The following is a 19,799-nucleotide window of genomic DNA, read 5'->3' as shown; positions in this document are numbered from 1 at the left end:
ATTGGACTGCCTTTAATTACATCTTTGGGATCCGAGCCGGGTGCGTGTCGTTTCGCAATACTGTGGCATAAATTAACAAGTGGACAGGGTCCGAGTTCGAGAGATCTCATTTCGTGGCACTGATCCATTTAGTCTAGAGGCCGTGCAAGAGTATGAGAAAGAGTATTTGCAAGCACAGAAAGAGGCAAGATGTGTCAAGGCCATATTGCTATGCTCTCCACATAACCCGCTCGGTATGCACAGTTCAAGGTAAAAAGCAAGTCACAGAAGCTAACGTCTGCCGCAGGCCGCTGTTACCCCAAAGACGTCCTGAGAGCATATATGAGCCTTTGCGGGAAACTTGGACTGCATCTCATTGTCGACGAGATATACGCACTATCTGTGTTTGAGAACGCCAAAATGCGAAATGCTGTCCCATTCACTTCAATTCTTTCCCTACAGGCCAATGGACTCATGGATCCTAAAAAAGTCCACGTTCAGTGGGGACTTAGTAAAGTATATCACCATGTTATCCTCTAGATGATTTCGTTCTGATCGCATACCAGGATTTTGGGGCTACTGGTCTGCGCATTGGCTGCCTTATCAGTCAATCGAATGAATTGTTCCTCAAGTCGCTTGAGGGTTTCTCGTAAGTCCTATGGCTAAAAAGCCGACTTCTGTGCACAAAGCTTCATGTATTAATTGATGTACAGTCTTTTTAACTTCCCCTCTAGCCTTGCTGATAAGGCGGTTGCCTCCCTGCTCTTAAATGCGGAGTACACTCAACAGTATATCACAACCTATCAATCACGTCTGACAGAGAGTTACAAGCATGTAACTAAATTTCTAGACGAACATGGGATCGTATATACGGAGTCAAATGCTTCATTATTCTTGATGGTAAATCTTTCGTCTGTGGGTAACCGCCGATTTTCCAACGATGACTACATTCTCGGCCTTCTGAGGCAGAAAAAGCTGTACGTCACCTCGGCCACGGCTTATAGGAATGAGGAGCCAGGATGGTTTAGGATAGTTATCGCGCATCCCAAGTCCGTGTTGGATGAAGGTTTGAAGAGGCTGGTTGAAGCCTTGTCCTAATCTGGGTGAAGATTCAAACCATAAGGGGATGAAGCGCAATGAGAAAGATTTTGACGATGAATAGCTTTCTACAGATAGATTAAGCTCGTGTATCTTGCTTTAAAGATTCGAACGGAAAATGGTGAATCGGATTCCATCTGACGTGATCATTCGTCATCACGGAGGGAAGGATTTAGTCAAAATGGACCTATTGTCGTAAACCCGCCCATCAGGACGTTCCACTCTCTCTCTCATGGTCCCATATGGATAAGGGCTTGTAAGTCCAATCGGAGATGCCATAGTTCGCCGGCCGACGGGAGACCAATTGGAAGCAGGAAAGAAGCAAGGTTGTTCGACAAGAGTATCCTCGTGGATCTTATAAGGTAGGAAAATCAATAACCGAGCGGCTAGGCCATCATCTGATAACCTAAATCGACATCCCAGCGTCTAGATCGGGCAAAGCAACCCGAGCCGTTCTGGGCATTTGGGGCCTCGTTACTGTACCTGCTTCAATGCAAACGCTAAGCTAGCTGATATTTCCTACGCTACGCTCCAACGCTGGCAGATTGATCTTCTGTATGCAATGAGTATGGCAAACTGGCTCCAACAGTGTTGCGACCATGCTGTATCTCTTTCTTAACGCTACAGCAAGGCGTCGAACTGCTCAATCTTGAGTTTAATTCATAAAGTGATGGCTATTGGGAAACAGATCAGCTGTTGATCTCGTCCACTGAACAGAGTCCCGGTAACGACCTGATGACGAGTTCAAGTACGGGAGCCGAAGTGATTATCCATCATTTGGGGATTGTATTATCAATCGATTCTCAAATTAGGAACAGGTTCGTGGCACGGTCCCGATGAGAGAGAGTATCAGTTTGTTTAGCTGGCCCTCATCTCGGAGATGAGGATCAGTAAACCGTGTGTAACTTTTCCGATATGTCCGATCTTTTGGCATCGTTGGTGCATAAAAGCGGGATACTTGTGATCGGCCGAATGCTTTCAGCCGCTCCTCACCGCCCAGAAACTCCATTCCGATATGTCCGATCGATAGTCTTTTCATAAACCAACACGCCCCGCCAGAGCTGATTTCCCCGTTACTTCTCCGACCACATCCAACATCCGACACTCACCATGCCCAGTGAACCCCGAAATCGTACGACAAATCCATCTTCGGCGCGCAAAGGCGTGCCTCACAAACGACCACGAAAACGACTAAGCTGCGAACCCTGTAGAGTCAGCAAACTCCGGTGCGATCGACTGCAACCCTGTTCCGCTTGCAGACGTCGAGAATGCGAATCTGCATGCACCTTCGGGCCAAGTCGCGACACAGTCACCAACAACACCCTTACGGAAGAATCTCCATCTCCCGTCTGTGACTCTTCTGCTCTTCCGCCACCATCCTTGGAAGTTGTTACAGCAACGAATACGGTAGATAAGGGCCATCATAATAAAACGTCGACTTTTCGACAGTCTCCAGGTAACGCCCGTCCAATACACTCACCTCGAGCCGAGCCTCTGTCTTCTATCGCGTCTTGGGACGCGGTCCTTGAGCGGCCCACTTCCGGCCGTGATGATAGTCCTGGACGAGAAATTGACCCTTTTGCCTCTTTCGCCTTTGGGCCGAAAAGACCCAAGAGCGAGCTATTAGACCTCCTCCCATCCAAGACCACTCGCGAGTTCCTTATCTCAAGATATTTTACGTATCAAGCTCCACTGTTTCATATCCTTCACGGACCTACTTTTCAGCAACAATATGCAGACTTCGCCCGGGATCCAGCGCAAGCGTCACTGTCTTGGTTGGCGCTGCTCTTCACCCTCTGCTCATTGGCTTCCCAAACATTGGAGGCTGGGGATCCAGTGCTAAGAGAATGTCAGCCATCGTGGTCCGAAGATGACCCTTGCGATCCACGCTCTTTATCTCGTCACCTCCGTGGCGCCGCCCTTGCTTGCCTTTCAGAAGCCCGTTTTATGGTGCGATATGACCTCAATACGCTGGAGGCCGTGTTAATCATGACCTACGGAATATGCCATAGCGAAGGAGTTGACCGTGCCTGGGTCTTTCTCGGTGTGGCCCTCAACATGGGTATTGTGCTGCGATGCAATGCCGACTGTTTGAACCAAAACTTTATCCAACAGCAGAGGCGTTGGCGATGCTGGGCCGGGATTCGGATGCTCTATACTTACCAAGGCATTCTTTTCCGTGACGTCGACCTTTCGTTTCTCCTTGCATTTCCTTCTCCCGTGCCCGCAGAAGTTGACGATTCCGACATACATGTAGATGCGCTCCACAAGTCAGTGACATATCCGAACAGCATGTCGCTTATGAAGTTTAAACTTCGTCTATTTGAGCTATCGACCCAAATATGCTCCTGTCTTTCCAACAGTTCTACATTTGACGAAGCTGCCGCGAACCACTTTGATGCTTTGATTGCAGCCGAGCAACAGCAGTGGGCTTCCGCATTTCTCCCTTCTGGATGTCCCAGCTTCTTTGACACGGCGGGCTTTGCGTACTGGTGCATACTCGAGACGTACGCTTATCAGCTCTATCTCCTGATTCACCGGCCTTTCTATCATTCCCAATCTCCCAAGTTTCTCCCTTCTAGCAGGAAAAGATATGCCGAATCGAGTGTAGCCTTGTTGGAAACGTTTGAGAAACTATGTGAGCTTCCTACTCTTCGGCCATACCGATGGCTAGTGAACGGCATGACAAGCTTCAATGCACTCCAAGGTGTGGTTGCTTTGGCGGCTTGTCTGGTTGATAAACATGGACAAGGCGGTACCACAGCTTCTCACAAAGCAGTCTTTGATGCTACTGTACTGCGCATCGAGTCACTGCAGGGAACGAGCCCTGTTTGTGATAGAGCTTACCCTACAATCAAAGCAATACAGTAAGGCCATATCTATATGAAAAAGGGTCTAAACTCACATCTACAGGACACAAATATCTACACTCAGTAGTGGCGAAGACTATGTTTCGCCTCGGGAGTGGGATCCTAGGACCGATTGGCTTGATCTGAACTCGATCGATTGGGTACGTGTTACACACCTCCTTGCATCCTAGATTAACTCAATCTCATAATAGACAGGCTTTCTGGGGGGATTTCACAGACAATGTTAGGCGTGGTGCTTAGGACTAATCCAGCTAGCGGGAATTAATTTAATTATAATAGCTATAAACTCTCAAACTGCACTTAGAACCCTACTAGTATCACTACTATTTGAGCTTTGAATTATCCCACTAGGTACCAGCCGGAACAAGGGATAACGGGCTTTAATTAGAAATGCACACGCAAGCTGAACACCATGATCAAGCCAATTTGGTGCAGCAATGACACTTAGCTACACTCTACGTGGAATTCGTGGAGGGATCGCAAATGGCAGGCTCTGTCTTCCAGGAGCTGCTCGAATTCTATAACAAACTTGAGCATTTGAACCTTCAGGTCAAGACTATAAACCATAAAGGTTGCATATCACTCCATATTGGAGTCCTAACGTGCAATATCACAGCAGTTAAGTTTCTAATCGCAGAAGAGGACGCCTGCATCAATGAGACCGGCCCTGATGATGAAACGGCAAAATCTTTGGCACTGTATAACCTTAGTAATTAAGATGAGGCTCCGGGCCTATTGAGGTGAGGGTAGCTTTATATAAACGCCAAGGTTCTGGTTTGAGCCACCTTCTACAAACTCTCCAGATTCATGAAGAGCTGAAGGACGCTGGCGCAGCGTCTAATAAGGTCTTTGCCGCGATGGTATGAATAGGTGAGGATACGTGTAAAATGATGCGCAGCGGCGATCCAGACATCGCTGATTGCATTCAAGTGTATGTAGGAAGACTGTTGAAATAGGTCCCGGCATCTGGCAGATAGCTTCCTCAAGTTGAGATTGACTGAAAATTCATAGCGATGCTTTTATCTGTCACAGAATTGAATCCACTGTTATCTGGATTGTGGGAGACGCATCAACTGGAACCTACAGTATCAAGGCATGATTGTTTGCCAAATAGATGATATCATCCAACTTGATTATGCGTTTGTAGGCACACAGCTGTAACTGTTTCCAGCCCCGACCTAGATATTCAGTAAATAAGGCCAAATAAGTTTAGAAGCCTTTGATGACACACTGACTTCATAGTATTTCCACCAAGGTATATCGTAATTGCTAACAACCCTTATATGTAATAACTACTAGCTTATAGCAGAGGCTTTTATTTTTTATATTTATTTATAATATCCTTTTTATTAAAGTTCTATTTAGTATTATTAGCTATATATTATCTATTAGTATCTTAAAGCTTTTTATTATTAAGAAATATATTACTATTATTATCTATCTCTTATTTATTTCTTATACTATATAAGGCTAATTTACTTATAAAAGTATATAATAGATATATAAGTCTATATAGGAATTAAAAGGAGTATCTTAATAATAGTACTATCTTATAAAATATAATTATAACTAGATAACTACCTTAAAGATTAATGTATTATTATTATCTTACCTTTAAATAATATGACTTAATACATATCAGATTAACTACAGTATAGGTAAATAATAAATAACCTTTTTGGTCCAGATGTCATCACGAAGTCTGGCAGTTGAGAGTGGCTATTCTATGTATATTGACAGGATTACTTAGATCGCTAAATGGAGCTCCTGGTCTATGTCAGACAGAGTTCAGTTGCTCCATCGATGGTCTTCACCCAAGGTATTCTTCACGTAATTCCTCATTGCAGGAGGTGGCCAGTAGTCCTTCACACCATTTTCATCTGGCCACTTAATATGATCTGCTTGAAGTTCAGGGCGCTGCTCGGGACTGATAGGGACTTCCTCAACAAAGACTTCAGATGCTGCCCTGCCCCTATCGGTAGTAGATGATCCTTTCTCAGATTTGCTCTTTGTTATGGCTGACACCTTCTCAGGATCTTCGGACAACAGCACTTGGTATCTTCTGCTACCGGCGACCGTGCTGTGTTTGTAGAGGCTCTTGAGGTCCTGTAATCCTTTCTCCAGAATCCCCTGTTTTTGCTCTAGGCGTTTTCTCTCGTTGGCTGATTCATCATTTTCACCCGCAAGGAGGTGTAAGGTTTCATCACTCATCTCAGCGACACTGCTTGCTGTGAATAGTGAGGGAAGCTTGCTGATGAGGCAGTCTTCTATCGCTAGGACGCTCACATCATCGATGAACCTGTTGACTGCAACCTGCGAGTAAATTAAACCTGTCAGCGCGATTGAATCAGTAATCCTAGTTCTGGTTTAAGTCTTACCTTGTAAAATGCTTTCATATAATCTACTGCCAATGCGCTTCCGAATCGCTCCATGTTTGACTCGAATCCCCGTCCAGCCAGTGTTAAGAGTTCAAGCGGATTTATACTGATCTTCTTGTCAGAGCCGTCAAAACGGTTCGTTCCAAACATCTTGGTAATCAGTGACTTAACCGTGCGTTTGTGTCGATCTTCCTGGGTCTGCTGGACGTGCTGGACAAGCTGGGGGTTGTTGGTAATAGGATGCTGCGTAGCTGATTCAAGCAGCGCGTCAATCTCGATGCTCATTTTGACTCTAAGACCCTCTACTTCTTTACGAATGAGTCTCAAGATCCTTTCAGAGACTTCTCTTGCGGCACTTTGCTCGACTACCTGTTCAGTCGTAAAGTGCGCTATATCGAGCATGTCATCAGCAAGTCTCTTGACAATCCTCCTCCATGGCGCGCATTGCTCGACGAAAAGGTCAGTGACGATCAGAGGGTTGAAGAGGCCTGGAAGCTCGCGCCCTCGGTAGTATTTGAGACGGCGAGCAACATCGTTGATAAATTCAGACCGAGAGATGCTTGACGCTCTGACTCGCGAGTTATCAGAGTCTTCATCCCTACTTTCACTCGCTGAATCATCAATGTGTTGACTCTGACCGTCTACTCGCATTTCCTCTGCAAATTCATCAAGTCTCAACCGTACCACAGCTCTCAACCTTTTGGAAAAACTAGCGCGTTCGTTCCGGTCGCCGAAGAAGCGATCAGTGTAAGTGCCATCCACTGCCTGTCGCATCAAAAGTGTGTAATTTTCACTCACACGCAAAAGGTAGCTTCGTTGCTGCTGTGAAGTACCTCTTACCGGACCCAGACGTTCGAGTCTCTCAACGCAGTCGAGGATACCATGTTCAACATCCTCTCCAAGACTCGGAAGCTCGACAAGAATTTGGTTTCTCAAGACGTTACTCAATCTGACCATCAAGGGCTCTGCTCCGCATTGTGAAGACTCAATGGAACTCCATACTCCTTGCGAAAAAAACTCTTTCTCTTTTTTGTTCCTCTGTTCCAATGTGAAGTCACGCTCGTCGTAACTGCGGTTTCTCAAAACATGCCATCCAAGTTCGAGCTTTTCTTCAATATTTTGGGCGAGGCGTACAAAGTAGCCTTCAGACTCAGATCCAACATCCAACGTGTCAGGCTTTGTGATGATGCCCATGGTCCTCAAGCCTTCTGGGTCGGCTTTCTGGGCCATCCGAGTGACTTCTTGCAGAACATACTCGTACTTGGCTGACACAACAGTGAGTATGATACTCCGCTCTCGCGCCATATACCTCTCCACCATATCGTGGACAATGTTGATATCGGCGTCAGATTGATTCTTGTTCCCACCTCTGAAGAGTCCAGGAAGGTCCACCATTGTTAGGTGTGGCTGCTCTGGTCCGGTGAGCTCGACACGGAGTGTATCTTCGTAGAATACAGCTGTGCCGCTTTGGATGGCCATCATAGCCTCTGCCTCCTTCGTCACGGCGCCTAGGCCCTCTTCGTTTTCGTTGATGCTGGCTGTTGGTTTCCAATTCTCAAGGCGTTCTTTGTCTTCACCAAACCGGCTTCCACCAGGAGTGATGGATACGTCAATAATCTTCTTGGGGCCCCGACGAAGGATCAACTCCGTAGCGAAACGCGTACAAAGGCCGTCCTTGATTGGGAATTTCCTACCTGAGACGGCCTCGAGGACAGAGCTCTTCCCCGCAGACTGATCTCCACAGACAATAATTTCGGGAAGGTCAATATAATGACTGACTCCCTGTAAACGGAGCTTGTCGATGATATCCAGAAGATCTCGGTGATCTCCTACGGCAATGTTCGTATTCATTTCAGCTGTCTCCATGGTCTTTGTAGATAATAAATTAAGGTGATATGTTTTGGTTCAGATCCGTATCCATGGCAGGAATGGCAGCTTTATATCTTTAAATCAACAAATCGCCGAGCTCTGGTGCCCAATACCCAATCCGGTATACAACGCGATGATGAGATGCTGGTAGGCCTCCTGCAGAATCAGGCATCAAGATATTGTCATCTCCCTGCTTCATTATGTACACTGATTACGTGTCCCGCGAAATAATTGGTCTTGAATAAACCGAACTGTTGGCTCGTCAAGATGGTTTAGACTATCTAACTCGCCAGTGTCCGCCCGCAATAGCGGCCCAGTCCATATCGGTGGTGCGAGATAATGCACCATAAATGCATGTAGACAGTTTTGGATCGTTGACGATGCATCTTATTGGACATCCCGCGCCCCGACCACGCCACCGTTTTTCAATCAGAACCCTCTGAGGAACTTTCATCTTGAACCGTAGATCTCGCTTGAGTATTTTGCAGGGACCTCGGTCCCGTAGGTACAGTTGCTGTCAAGGTCAGAGAAGGCCCAGCAGTAGAATCATAGTTTGGTGGCCGGGTGGGAGCAGTTAATGCTACCTTTAGGTCCTGCCTCGTCAAGTTCTCGATATCGCGACTTAGGTTCATGTAGGGGCGTTGCGCTGAATTTCCTGGGACGTTGTAGTATGGTGGTGGCATCCACGACGGATAAATCTTTTGGTGGCAAGCGGAAGCTTGAAGCCGGAGTGGATGGTAACGCAGATATTTGTTGCAAAGAAAGCAAGCTTTTTTACTCGTCCCAATGAGCCTCAGGTGAGGGGCTAAACCAGGGTTGCCTTCGTAAAAAACAACCATTTGCATCTCCGCATGAAGCGTCAGGTTTGGGGGACAGGCTCTACGCAGCCTCGTTTCAACATGCTGGGTGCCCAAATGCTTTTCAAGCTTCTCCATTGTTGAATTTGCATCTTTTCCCAAAAGCCTTCCAACGATTGCAAGCAGTGGAGCTTCGTCATTTGGGAGTTTGAACCGACGTGGATTAGGAGCATTGATCGGTCGGATGCCGATATTGACGAAGATGCCGGGCTCCTTCACGGCAAACTTGACCATGGATTTGATTGCAGAATGATAGCGAGCGACTTTGTGTAGATTATCCAACCAGGCCTGACCTTGTGATTCATCAAGTTTTAGTAAAGTTCGTAATTGCTCAGCGTACTGCCATCGAGCTTCCGAAGCCCAATGGATGAGCTTGACAGTGGTCGCACAAGTCCAATCCTGGATACGGGTGGTAGAGGCTATGAAAGGGCAGCTCTCGAGCCAGGTTTTGAACTTTTCTGGCTGTAGTTGCCTGTATTGCACTCCAGATTGTGTTTTTCGTAGGAACTGGCGAACGCCTCGCTTCTCGATCCTCTCTGCAATTGGCAAGATTCGGCCTTTGTCAAGCTCAGCAACCAGCTGTAGAACCTCGTTCTCGGCTTGTGATGATGGCTTTTCTGTATCGCTCGCCATATTAGCCACGGCCATTCAATTTTCCAAAGATTGCATACTCCTTCTAGAGACCTCTTGCAGGACTTGCAAGACTCTTTTCAGTCCCTCTAGATCCTCAGATGTCAAGCCACGGTTGCGCGCCAAACGGAGGATATTTCCAATTTGGTCATGTATTTCCAGACAAACAGCCGTAGCTGTTTCTGCTCCTGAGCTAGACGTTGAGCAAATGAGAGCAAATGAGTCCAGAAACTTTTGCTGGAGCTGCCATGAACCCAGAAAGCTGCCGTCTGGGTTCTCATCGAGTGTACTTCGGGTCGGTTTGCCTCGAACAGGGTCGATCAGACGTAGCAATGTAGAGTGTAGTACAAAGCGATCGAGGGTGTTCCCTCTAACATGGATTAGTTCACCTTTGGTATTCATTGTAACAAGCCTTGCAAGTCTGTTTACATTGCGGATGCAAACCTATGCCACTGAGATGGGCTGCCCTATTATTCGCAGGCAGTCATGAGCTTTTGACTGTTATTCTCTCCCCCGCCATTCATAAGCACATGCGCGCATTTCTCGGGTGGTTGGCCTCCAATTTAACGTTAATTGGTCCACGTTGACATGATGTCGTGGGGGCTGATTTGCAGCCTCTGCTGTAAGGTTGGACTTCTTTGCTCAACCAGCACCTGACAAATGTAATCCTAATACGTGCTTGGCTATGCATGTCCGATTCCCATGTTGTTCGCGTTTTTTATTGATTTTGCAACCCTTCTGGCGACTATGCTATTTCAGTATACAGGGGTGCCTACATCGGGAGCCTCATTGAGTGTTTCTCAGTCACTGACTTTAAAAGAATATAAAGGTTTTAAATATAAAACCTCTAATGAAAGCAAACCATGCTCCAAGCTTTCGACGGAGTCGGTATCTGCTTTGTACCCCTGGGACGGCAGCGGCATTTTGGTGGTTAGTTTGACCCTTGTACTGCATGGTGGTAGCTTAGTCGAGTATTCTGCAGAGTGTTGGAGGGGATATATCAAGTCGAGGTGTCAAGTGGCACGAAGACAATGGTTGCATGAGTTTGGGTTTGTCACATGAGATGCGAATGACCTTGTTTTGGAAACTGGCGCTCAAATTTCACCGCACGAAACACTTAAAGTCTGAGTTTTCCTATAGTAGACTAAAGTTCACTCGCGTGATTCAATACTTTGCTCAATAAATTGTTTCGTTCTTTACTACTAAGTTAAGAATTATCCGCCTACATACACCTAAGCGTGGGTGAAACCATGACTCCAGGGAAGACCCAGAGGGTTCACGACGCTGTAGTCCCGCTCATGAGGGTGTCCCTGGAAATCGCCCTTCTGCGTAGTAAAGTTCTCAATCACTCCCAGATTCTTAATCCTTCCCAACAGCTTCTCAAGAACGCGGTAACCCGAACCAGCAGCATATCCGGGAAGTTCGTGGCCCGCAAGCTGGACCTCATACCACGTCAGACCACGCTCCTCACCCCACTGTCCAACAACACCCTCCTCACTCAATCTTCCACCGTTCCAGTCAATGTGGAAGGGCACCCAGAAGTTCTTGTCCTGGGGATACTTCTGGAAACCCTTCTTGCCGTTCCAGGTGGCGTTCTGGAGGGCAAAGAGGGTTCCGTTGGGGGGGAGAAGGAAGTCGAGACGACCGACTCCGATGATGGTGTTATTGGTGTGCTCGATGACGCGCTTGAGAACGTCGGTCTGAGCGGGCGCGAGGGAGGTGTCGCTGCGGTTGGATTTGGGGTCGCCGAAGCCAAAGACGTTGTTGGGAGTGCATTGATACCAAGTCACATCGGTGGGAGCGTTGAGGGCCTTCTTGACATCTGTGCGGTTGAAGTAGACCTTGGCACCGGGAGGGGAATAGTCGCCCTGGAATTGTTAGCACTAGTTCTCAGAAATGGTAGAGATGATCTTACCTGGTTGACAATGCCGAGCTGGCTGTACACATGGGGGCAGGTATCAGTGATGTGATAGATGTTGAAGCAAGGGTTTGAGTCCAGAGCAGCAGAGTAAGCCCAATCGAAGATATCACAAGTGTAGTTGCTATTGGGATTCGTATCGGCGTACGGATCAGGCAGAACAGGGAAGCTTTCCTTAGGAGGAGGGAAAGTCGCATACTTCTTGAGATACTTCTCATAACCACAGTGCTGATGCGTCCATCGCAGAGCATTCATGTACGACTGGTTAAGATAGAACAAGTTCGACCAGGACTCGATATACGGGTAAATGACAGCCTGCTGCTGAAGAGTGCCGTCACCGATGATAGGATCATTGATGGCCACGCCGCCGAGCTTGTAGTAATCGTCATCGTTGGCTGTGATGAAGGCATCGGCGATGTAGGGCACGTAGTAGCCTGCGTAGGATTCACCGGTGATGTAAGTGGTGGCACCCTTGAGCTCAAAGGTCTCGATGAAATTCTTCCAGAAACCGATGAATTGCTTGCCGAGCTCTACTTCGTTGGTGATGTTGGGCTTGCCTTGGCTGTAGCCTACACCGACGGGCTGTTCGATCCAGATAACGTTTGTGCTAGTGCTGTTAGTCAAGCCACGGTTAAAGCTAGTTGTGTAACCTACAGGTTGGTCCAGCTGTAGCTGTTGGGCACGGGAGCCAGGGTTCCCTCTTGCCAGAGGAAGGGACCGTTCTCGGTGAGGAGACCACTAAGCGAACTGCAGCCAGGACCACCGTTCAACCTTTAAAATAGTCAGCATTGCTCTCCAATCTCGATTAGACCAAAACCTACCAAATGACAACCTCATCTCTCTTAGCCTTGGGATTGGTGCTAGGGAAGAACCAAAAGTACAACTTGCGCTCCTCATCAGGATCCTGGGAAATCGGGAGCAGTCCAGCATAAGACTCTCCAACATCGAAATCAACCTCAGGAATAGCAGAGCCATTGACAACAAACTTTTCAGAGTGCTTGTTCAGGAACTTGCTCTTGGATCGCTTCTCAAAGGCAGGCTGCTCCGGGACGACCGGCGCAGCAGCGCGCTTCTGATCGTATCGGCGAGGATGCACGCGATCAAAGGCGCGGATGGCACCTTGATTGAAGGCGGCCTGGGACAGTGTCCCAAAGGCCAGAAGACTGATCAGACTGAACCGCATTTTGCAAAGACAGAGACAGGTTTGGTCGTGCAGAGACGCATCAATTGGTCATGGCGGGGGAGGTTCTTATAGCTGCATCGTGTATTGCACAGACATGGCATTGATCACCAAATTGAATATGCGTTCTGATGTCACAGCACGGAAACACGGCACTTGCACCACGTCAAGGATTATCGTTGCATAGCCCAAATTGTATGTACAGATTGACCGGTAAGAACGGCATCGTACAGACAGGCAGCACATGCATCCATGTAGGATCGGGAACTGCCTCACTCGGTACAAGTGTGGAGAGCAAAAGTTCCGCCTCACAGACCTTCCTATCCTGGTGAGCTGTTCTCCAAAAGTGGAGGGATATTTTGGGGGCGCCGATCTTGATTTCGTTCAGGCTTAACGGCAGTTCTACCCCTCATTTTTCTCATCCACTGCAGCTTGTCACTTGTTTACTACGGATGGAGAATAGTGTGCTAGCAGCTCTTCTAATCGTCATCGGACGCTACAAAAGGACGGACGCGGCGGGCCTTGGGGTTGCAAAATATCCTTGCAATCTTACGTGGAGACCTTTATCTATAATTGAAACCATTGGTTCCGCAATGGGAGGGGATCTTTGTCTCGGTTAGACACGAGACGTATCCGATCTGCATAAACAAGTACAAACTACGCAATTGATATCGTTGATAAGCAAGCCATTTACATTCCTCCGCATGCAAGCCACAAGCGAGTCTGACAAGCACTAACTAACTACTGTACGCAGTAGGTAAGTAAGCCCCGCCACGCGTTTAGGCAGTCAGACGACACTTGGAGATAACCTTCCCAAGGTGGCTGAGAGATCTTGACAGAACTTCTCGAACCAATACCGCTTGTTTCTAGCGCTGCCTCGGACGCCTCGGCTTCCACGTATTCTTTGGTGGCACGATCGGATGTGATGAGCCGTTCCGGTGCGACGTGATACTCCCTTCAACGATAACAATAAGGTTAGTGAGACCGGTTTCAAGGGCTCAGCCTCCCTCTTTTTTATTTTTCTTAGGCGACCGCTTTAAATGGCTTCAGTGAGTTTTGCTGATCGCGCCACGTGCTGACCGCTTAATTACTGCTTTCGCAATAGCATCACTTTTTGACTCTTTGTTAGTCAAGAATTGTCAGTTGCCAAAAGTCAATTGAGCATTCGGTATTGACTTTTAGGGTACGTCGTGGCTGTTCGTATTCAAGGTTTTTTTTTGCCTCAACAATCACGATTGACGGATGATCTTCTGAGAAGCTTTTTTAGCGCCCGTCGCAAAAAAACGCATGATACCATGCCATTACTCTATTAAATGGGACGGCAAAACAAAGTTTTATCCACAATGGTTGAGACTGAGTTGAATAAAGTGTTTGACTTTGGAGAACTTCAATTAAACTTTAAGAAATGATCCTCAATCAATTTAAGTGATTCTGCCTTTCGGAGTATTTCTTGACATGGAGCACTTCAAGATCGGACATACCCTGTAGATTTATTTACCAACCCGAGTCGGCAGCTATAGAGAATAGGTATAAATTTTAGAGTTAACTTATCATAAATGGGCAATGTGGGAATTGATATTATAGTATTTTATAATATTTGTTTTAAATGTAATGTCACTTATTAAGAAGAAACATTGTAGAAGTAATAAAGGGTCTGAAATAGAAATGATATCAACTCGCATTAGAACATGAAGTTCCAAAGTCTTCGCCTTCTAATAACAAGGTCAGGTTTATTATTTTATTTATCTTCGCAACTTTAAATGCAGTAATAGTCTAAAATATAGGCCCAGATAGTAAAGAGAACAGTCGACTATATTAAAACACTTTACTTATTAAAACTCAAAGATGTATAAAAATTAGCAAGATTATGGCCTGACTGACTTATTGCTACAGAGCACTCAAGAGATCAAGCACTATCAGGCATACAGGGTCTATGGGTTCATATATACTAAGCATAGCTATAGACGACAAGTATCCTGCCAAAACAGCGAGCCAGTTATATAATTTGCATCTTGAGCCTTGTATACATTTTGGAATATGAAGAGTAGCAGAATGTAAACTGGCAGTACTTGCAACCTTAGTGAGCTACTCTGAGCACATTTAGTGTAATGCAGACTTGCAGCAAGATTTATTAGGCATTGTGAAAGCTTATACGAAAAAAGAACATTTCGTGTTTTCATTCATTACCTATATTCGCAGCCTAAGGCTTAACCTTGTACGCGGCAGTTATCCCATAGTTGTAGCCATCCCGTTGCTCTTATTCTTACATGCTCCTAATTGGCGAGGTTCAATGTTATGAGAATAAGTTCCCAGTCCCACAACTCAAATGCAAATAACAAATCGACCTCACAACATACAGCATTCGATTGACGAATGATAACGCTTCTCAGAGTACATCATGATGTCAAATTGTGGAATAAACATGGAGGTTGCAAACATGTCGATGATACTCAGCCAATCAGAAAATTGGTAAGCATAACTCTATCGCGCCCTATGCGCTTGGCGTCAGCTCTTGTTGCCTGCCTTCTCCAACTCTCATATTCAAAACACCATGCACCCCTCACTTTAAGGTATCCAGCAAAAGACACAATCTCAGGCATAAGTACTCATTTTGGGTCATCTGTTCTTAAGAAGCCTGACTCCCCATCCTCAACCTATTACTCTCCTGTTAGCAGCACCAGAGTCACAATGGCAGTCTATCACAGCGCCGAGGGCAGAAAGTTCTTTGTCCCGCTTGAGAACAACCCTCAGGTCTTCACCAACCTAGCCCACGACTTAGGCATGGATCCTAAGCTGGCCTTCCATGATGTCTACTCCCTCGACGAACCAGAGCTCCTGGCCATGGTGCCGCGCCCAGCACACGCTCTCATCTTCATCACGCCTTCTAACGCGTACCACGCCGTTGAGGCCGAAGACGTCGCCGCTGGCAAGAGAACGCCAGCGCCTCCTAACCGGAAAACCTACTCTATGGAAGGCTTCGATGACCTCTACCCGACGGACCAGCCGGTCCTTTGGTTCCCCCAGACAATCGGAAACGCCTGTGGCATGGTAGCACTCGTCCACGCCCTTCTCAACGGCTCATTACGCGAGCGCCTCGTACCGTCGTCGCCACTAGCAGGACTCCTCGATGAAGCTCTCAAGCTGCCCCTGCCCACTCAGCACGCGGACCTGCTGTATAACTCAGTCGTTATAGAAGATGCTCACAGCAAGGCGGCAGCTAGAGGTGATACTGCAGCGCCTGATGCCCAGGATCCCATAGGGTATCATTTCATGGCTTTTGTGAAGGGGACGGATGGGAATCTCTGGGGGCTGGATGGAAGCTTTGGTGGGATGATGTGCTACGGGCCCGTGAGTGAGGGGGAGGATATGCTGAGTAGCAAGGTCTTGGATATTGGTGTGCGGCGATTCATCAAGGCAGGGCAGGGGAGTTCTGAGTTTAGTATCATTGCGCTATCTGATGGGGAGGAGTAGACTTGCCCTTACCAATCTATGACTCGTAGCAAGGGCGTCAATCTGCTGTATCAAAGTGGGGCTTAGCTGATAGCTCCACGTTCGCGGTCACTGATGTCTTAGAACAACTGCATGTGAGGGCTAAAGTTATCAAGAGACTCGATGAACTTTTCCTCCTGTGCTAGACTATGGTCTCGTTGCCTCTCACGACTACGTCAAGTTAGTGCATAGATTGCTTATGTGAGTGCTCAAACTAACAGACGTCTGATCCCTCTATATTGCTATTGCGTGCCGTCTTGCGTAGGTATGCCACTATCCTGAACTTATGCAATATCTGCCTCGATCAGCATCTCATACTGCTGAGGATCAGGCCAAAACTTGACAATCTTGAATCCGGCTCCCGTCAGCAACTCCTCCCACTGACTCTTAGTTCTCTCAGACGCGGAAAGAAGAGACATCATCTGCACGTCCATTGTAGTCTGACTAATACTAGCTCCAGTTGGCGGCAACACAATATCATAGACGAATAGCTTGGAGTAACCCTTCGTCATAGCATCTTTGGTGTTCTGTAGAAGTTGAGTTGCTTGGGCGTCTGGCCAGTCGTGAAGAACAGCGTGCATAAAGTATGCTCGGGCTCCTAGCATTCGTTAGTACCTGAACTTCGATTAATTAGGATGGGAAGACTTACCCTTCACAGGCTGAGGCTTGAAGAAATCATGCACCATAGCCGTGATCTTCTCGTCAACATCCGCCCGCTCAATAATCTCCGGTAGATCCTGCAACACTAACGCCCCCTTTGGCAAATCCGGTCTTGCCTTGAGAACATGCGAGATATCGATACCAGTATTACCCCCAACATCCACAACTAGCGGTTTGCCAAGATCAGCACCTTCAATCAGCCCGCTAGTATCATAAATCTTAGTCCAAGGTGTCTTCCAAGATGTCCAGGCCTCCATGTGTCCTGTAAAAGCCTCATAGTACTCTGGACTCTTCTGAAGACGCCCAAAGAAGTTGAGACCATCGGGATCGCTACCTGCGTAGTTATTGTCTTCTGCTGCCGTGGGGACTTTGTAATCTATCTTGGCGAGGTATTTGGGGAGATTCTGGCCCGCTGAGATGTACTGATAAGTCCTAGATTCCGTTAGTTGACGTGTTTGGTTTTGTGGCTGGGAGACCTACGCTGCTTCGAGAGACGCTCGGACCTTGGTACTTTCATCACCAATGGCGTATGAGAACGGCGTGGGCTTGAAGGTATCCACGTCTGTCTCCTCAACCACATAAAACGCAGCTAGAAGACGGAACAGACGTCCTACACTCGTAAGCTTCGACTAACATAACAGGGATATGACAACTCACTTAACAAGTTTGGCTCAACATCCCTCCCAGTCAACTTGACCAACTCATCGATCGTCTTTTTCCCTCCACCCTCTTTGGTCCAAGCCTTCCAGATTCCGAGATTAATTGCAGTTTGCAGCGCCGCAAAAACAGCAGGATGTTCGAAGCAGAAACCCCATGCTCGCTCATATGGTGTTTCGACTCTTGCTAGTAGACGACGTGCGGCAGCGCGGACACGGAGACGTTCGACTTCATCGCCACCGAATTGACTAGGGTTTACTGCATCGAGGGTGGCGATGATGTCGTTTGTTGAAGGACCAACTGAGCCCATTGTGAGAAGTTAGGTATCAGATTGTGAGTATGTTTGGGTGGAGTCGAAAAAGAAAGGTTAATGGGGATTGTGATAGAAAAAGAGATAGCTCCCTTGTATAAATAAGTTCATGATTCACAATGGGATGCCTGCACTTAGACTAGTGATTCAGTTGATGTGGGAGAACCCTGCTGCCCCTTGCTGGGCTAGCTGGGATGAGAAGTTGGTGTGGATGGGTGTCCCTTTGGGCGCTATCTCGTCGTGTGGATTAGTCCAATACTGGCTTTGCGATAAGTTACCTTGCAGTATTCACAAATAGCAAAGCTGTTACGGGCACGTGTTATCTTGGTCTGATCAGTATTAAAGGGGTACCCCTCCGCCCTGAAGGGAAAAGGAAAGTTTCGATGAAACTGATCCTTCGGTCAATGGCTATAAATTGGTCTGAGAGAAGTCCAGTATCAATTCTCAGCATCGTGATTGTATCATGCTCCATGGTCTCGTACCATTGTCTGTCTGATATGCTGTATATCACCAAGATGGCTAATCTCAGGCACCAGCAATATCCGCACTACCACCGAACAAATATCAGGATGAACTGCTTCTCAAAATGACATATCAAATGGTGGCGAACGGGTTGTGGCACCATCCTTCGTTGGCTCTCTAGCTCTCTATGCAACAGGGCCGCTTAGCTAGCTCATGCTAGGATGCGAATCCCATGGGGAACGCGGGATACGTCGGGTAATTCTTCACGTTACCCTCCGTGGCCCCACCAGGATCCTTGAGGCTCACGATACCACTCTAACTGTTCCAGCATAGAGTCGCAGCGGCAATGTAGATAGCCCGGAATCGTGGGTGAGATCCAAGGCAAAGGGTATGCAAGATCAGGTTGCCTGAAATATACTCGCGTAACCGGCACACAGAAGCCGTTGTCTGATGCATTAAAACCACTGATCTAACGGCGGTTGACCCGTAACGGCCCGACGAAATGACGCGGTTCATAAATGCAACGTTAAGCCGCGATCCTCATATCCATCGTTTTATAGTGGGTCTGTCGGAGCCTCGTCTGAATTCTGCTACTACTCGAAAGAAACCGTGCTAGCCGAATTATTCTTTAATTGAGACCTTGCATCGGAGCCGTTTATCAAGGCTTGGAGCTACGAGTCTGTTTTATTCCTAGACATGAATGGCCGATGTTACTTTAACGGTTTCGCTTCTGCTAGCGGGGTTTGTACGATTGTCACTGTTAGATATCATATGCAGCTGGTTAAAATGGGGCGAATCATGGATGTGGAGGAATATTATACCCGGTCGGTGGTGAAAAAGCAAAGAGAGCCGTTTGATGAGGGAGTGGAGATGGTTCATTATCTCTCCAAATCCTATGGGTGGCGGCAACTGAAGAGAATTAGTTGGTAGCAGAACTGGCGCAAGACTCGTACATTTCATGCGACAACACAGGTTCCTACGGAGTACGGGAACTCAAAGTATTCGGGTTCAGCGGGGATACAGATTCTCACGGCAAGGCCGACAGCCCAACTTGGAGTCTGTCATATATGATATCTCACGAGAAAAGAGACAACAAGCCCGCATCAACCAACAGTCACGCATGTTTGCTTCATCTCCAGGATGTAACCCACACATCTCTGCCATTATACAACCACTTATTATTGGCCCATCTCCGAAGTTTATCTCTCGCGTGCCAGACACACCATGTCGCCAACAAGGGTTTTTTTGCGTAGATCTCGTCAAAACAAGGTATAGTTAGGAATTCTCCTCAACAATGCATTGAAACGCGCTAGGGAATGATCCTTCGTTCTTTTCTTTTTCCTGGGGACTCGACTGTTAGAAACCTGTCGTCAGGGGAAATGGCGAGTCTCGCGGAGCTGATAAGGGCTTGAGGGCCAGCAGAGAACACAAATTCATCCAGT

At 47.2% G+C, this 19,799-nt stretch overlaps 6 protein-coding genes across 6 annotated transcripts; 2 read left to right on the top strand and 4 right to left on the bottom strand.

Moving 5' to 3' along the window:
* Positions 1-3,135: 3,135 nt before the first annotated feature.
* Positions 3,136-4,187, top strand: J7337_006447 (uncharacterized protein; the record flags this gene model as incomplete). The annotated part of the gene is made up of 3 exons (XM_044824110.1): positions 3,136-3,944; positions 3,991-4,087; positions 4,143-4,187. 3 exons carry the CDS (start codon positions 3,136-3,138, stop codon positions 4,185-4,187), a joined length of 951 nt encoding a protein of 316 aa, XP_044679767.1.
* A 1,548-nt stretch (positions 4,188-5,735) lies between these two features.
* On the bottom strand, positions 5,736-8,191 carry J7337_006446 (uncharacterized protein; the record flags this gene model as incomplete). Its single annotated transcript, XM_044824109.1, has 2 exons — positions 5,736-6,260; positions 6,326-8,191. 2 exons carry the CDS (start codon positions 8,189-8,191, stop codon positions 5,736-5,738), a joined length of 2,391 nt encoding a protein of 796 aa, XP_044679766.1.
* Positions 8,192-8,619: 428 nt separating this feature from the next.
* Positions 8,620-9,684, bottom strand: J7337_006445 (uncharacterized protein; the record flags this gene model as incomplete). The annotated part of the gene is made up of 2 exons (XM_044824108.1): positions 8,620-8,849; positions 9,006-9,684. The coding sequence occupies 2 exons, from the start codon at positions 9,682-9,684 to the stop codon at positions 8,620-8,622; spliced, it is 909 nt and encodes a 302-aa protein (XP_044679765.1).
* A 1,229-nt stretch (positions 9,685-10,913) lies between these two features.
* J7337_006444 (uncharacterized protein) lies at positions 10,914-12,782 on the bottom strand (the record flags this gene model as incomplete). The annotated part of the gene is made up of 4 exons (XM_044824107.1): positions 10,914-11,549; positions 11,597-12,206; positions 12,254-12,370; positions 12,421-12,782. 4 exons carry the CDS (start codon positions 12,780-12,782, stop codon positions 10,914-10,916), a joined length of 1,725 nt encoding a protein of 574 aa, XP_044679764.1.
* Positions 12,783-15,467: 2,685 nt separating this feature from the next.
* On the top strand, positions 15,468-16,250 carry J7337_006443 (uncharacterized protein; the record flags this gene model as incomplete). The annotated part of the gene is made up of 1 exon (XM_044824106.1): positions 15,468-16,250. The coding sequence occupies one exon, from the start codon at positions 15,468-15,470 to the stop codon at positions 16,248-16,250; it is 783 nt and encodes a 260-aa protein (XP_044679763.1).
* A 302-nt stretch (positions 16,251-16,552) lies between these two features.
* J7337_006442 (uncharacterized protein) lies at positions 16,553-17,895 on the bottom strand (the record flags this gene model as incomplete). The annotated part of the gene is made up of 4 exons (XM_044824105.1): positions 16,553-16,866; positions 16,918-17,360; positions 17,409-17,538; positions 17,586-17,895. 4 exons carry the CDS (start codon positions 17,893-17,895, stop codon positions 16,553-16,555), a joined length of 1,197 nt encoding a protein of 398 aa, XP_044679762.1.
* Positions 17,896-19,799: the final 1,904 nt, after the last annotated feature.

The sequence above is a fragment of the Fusarium musae genome, chromosome 5, assembly GCF_019915245.1.
Source record: "Fusarium musae strain F31 chromosome 5, whole genome shotgun sequence".
NCBI classification, from domain to species: Eukaryota; Fungi; Ascomycota; class Sordariomycetes; order Hypocreales; family Nectriaceae; genus Fusarium; species Fusarium musae.
The sequence above is the reverse complement of the archived record's forward strand: the minus strand, read 5'-3'. Positions and strand labels throughout refer to the sequence as shown.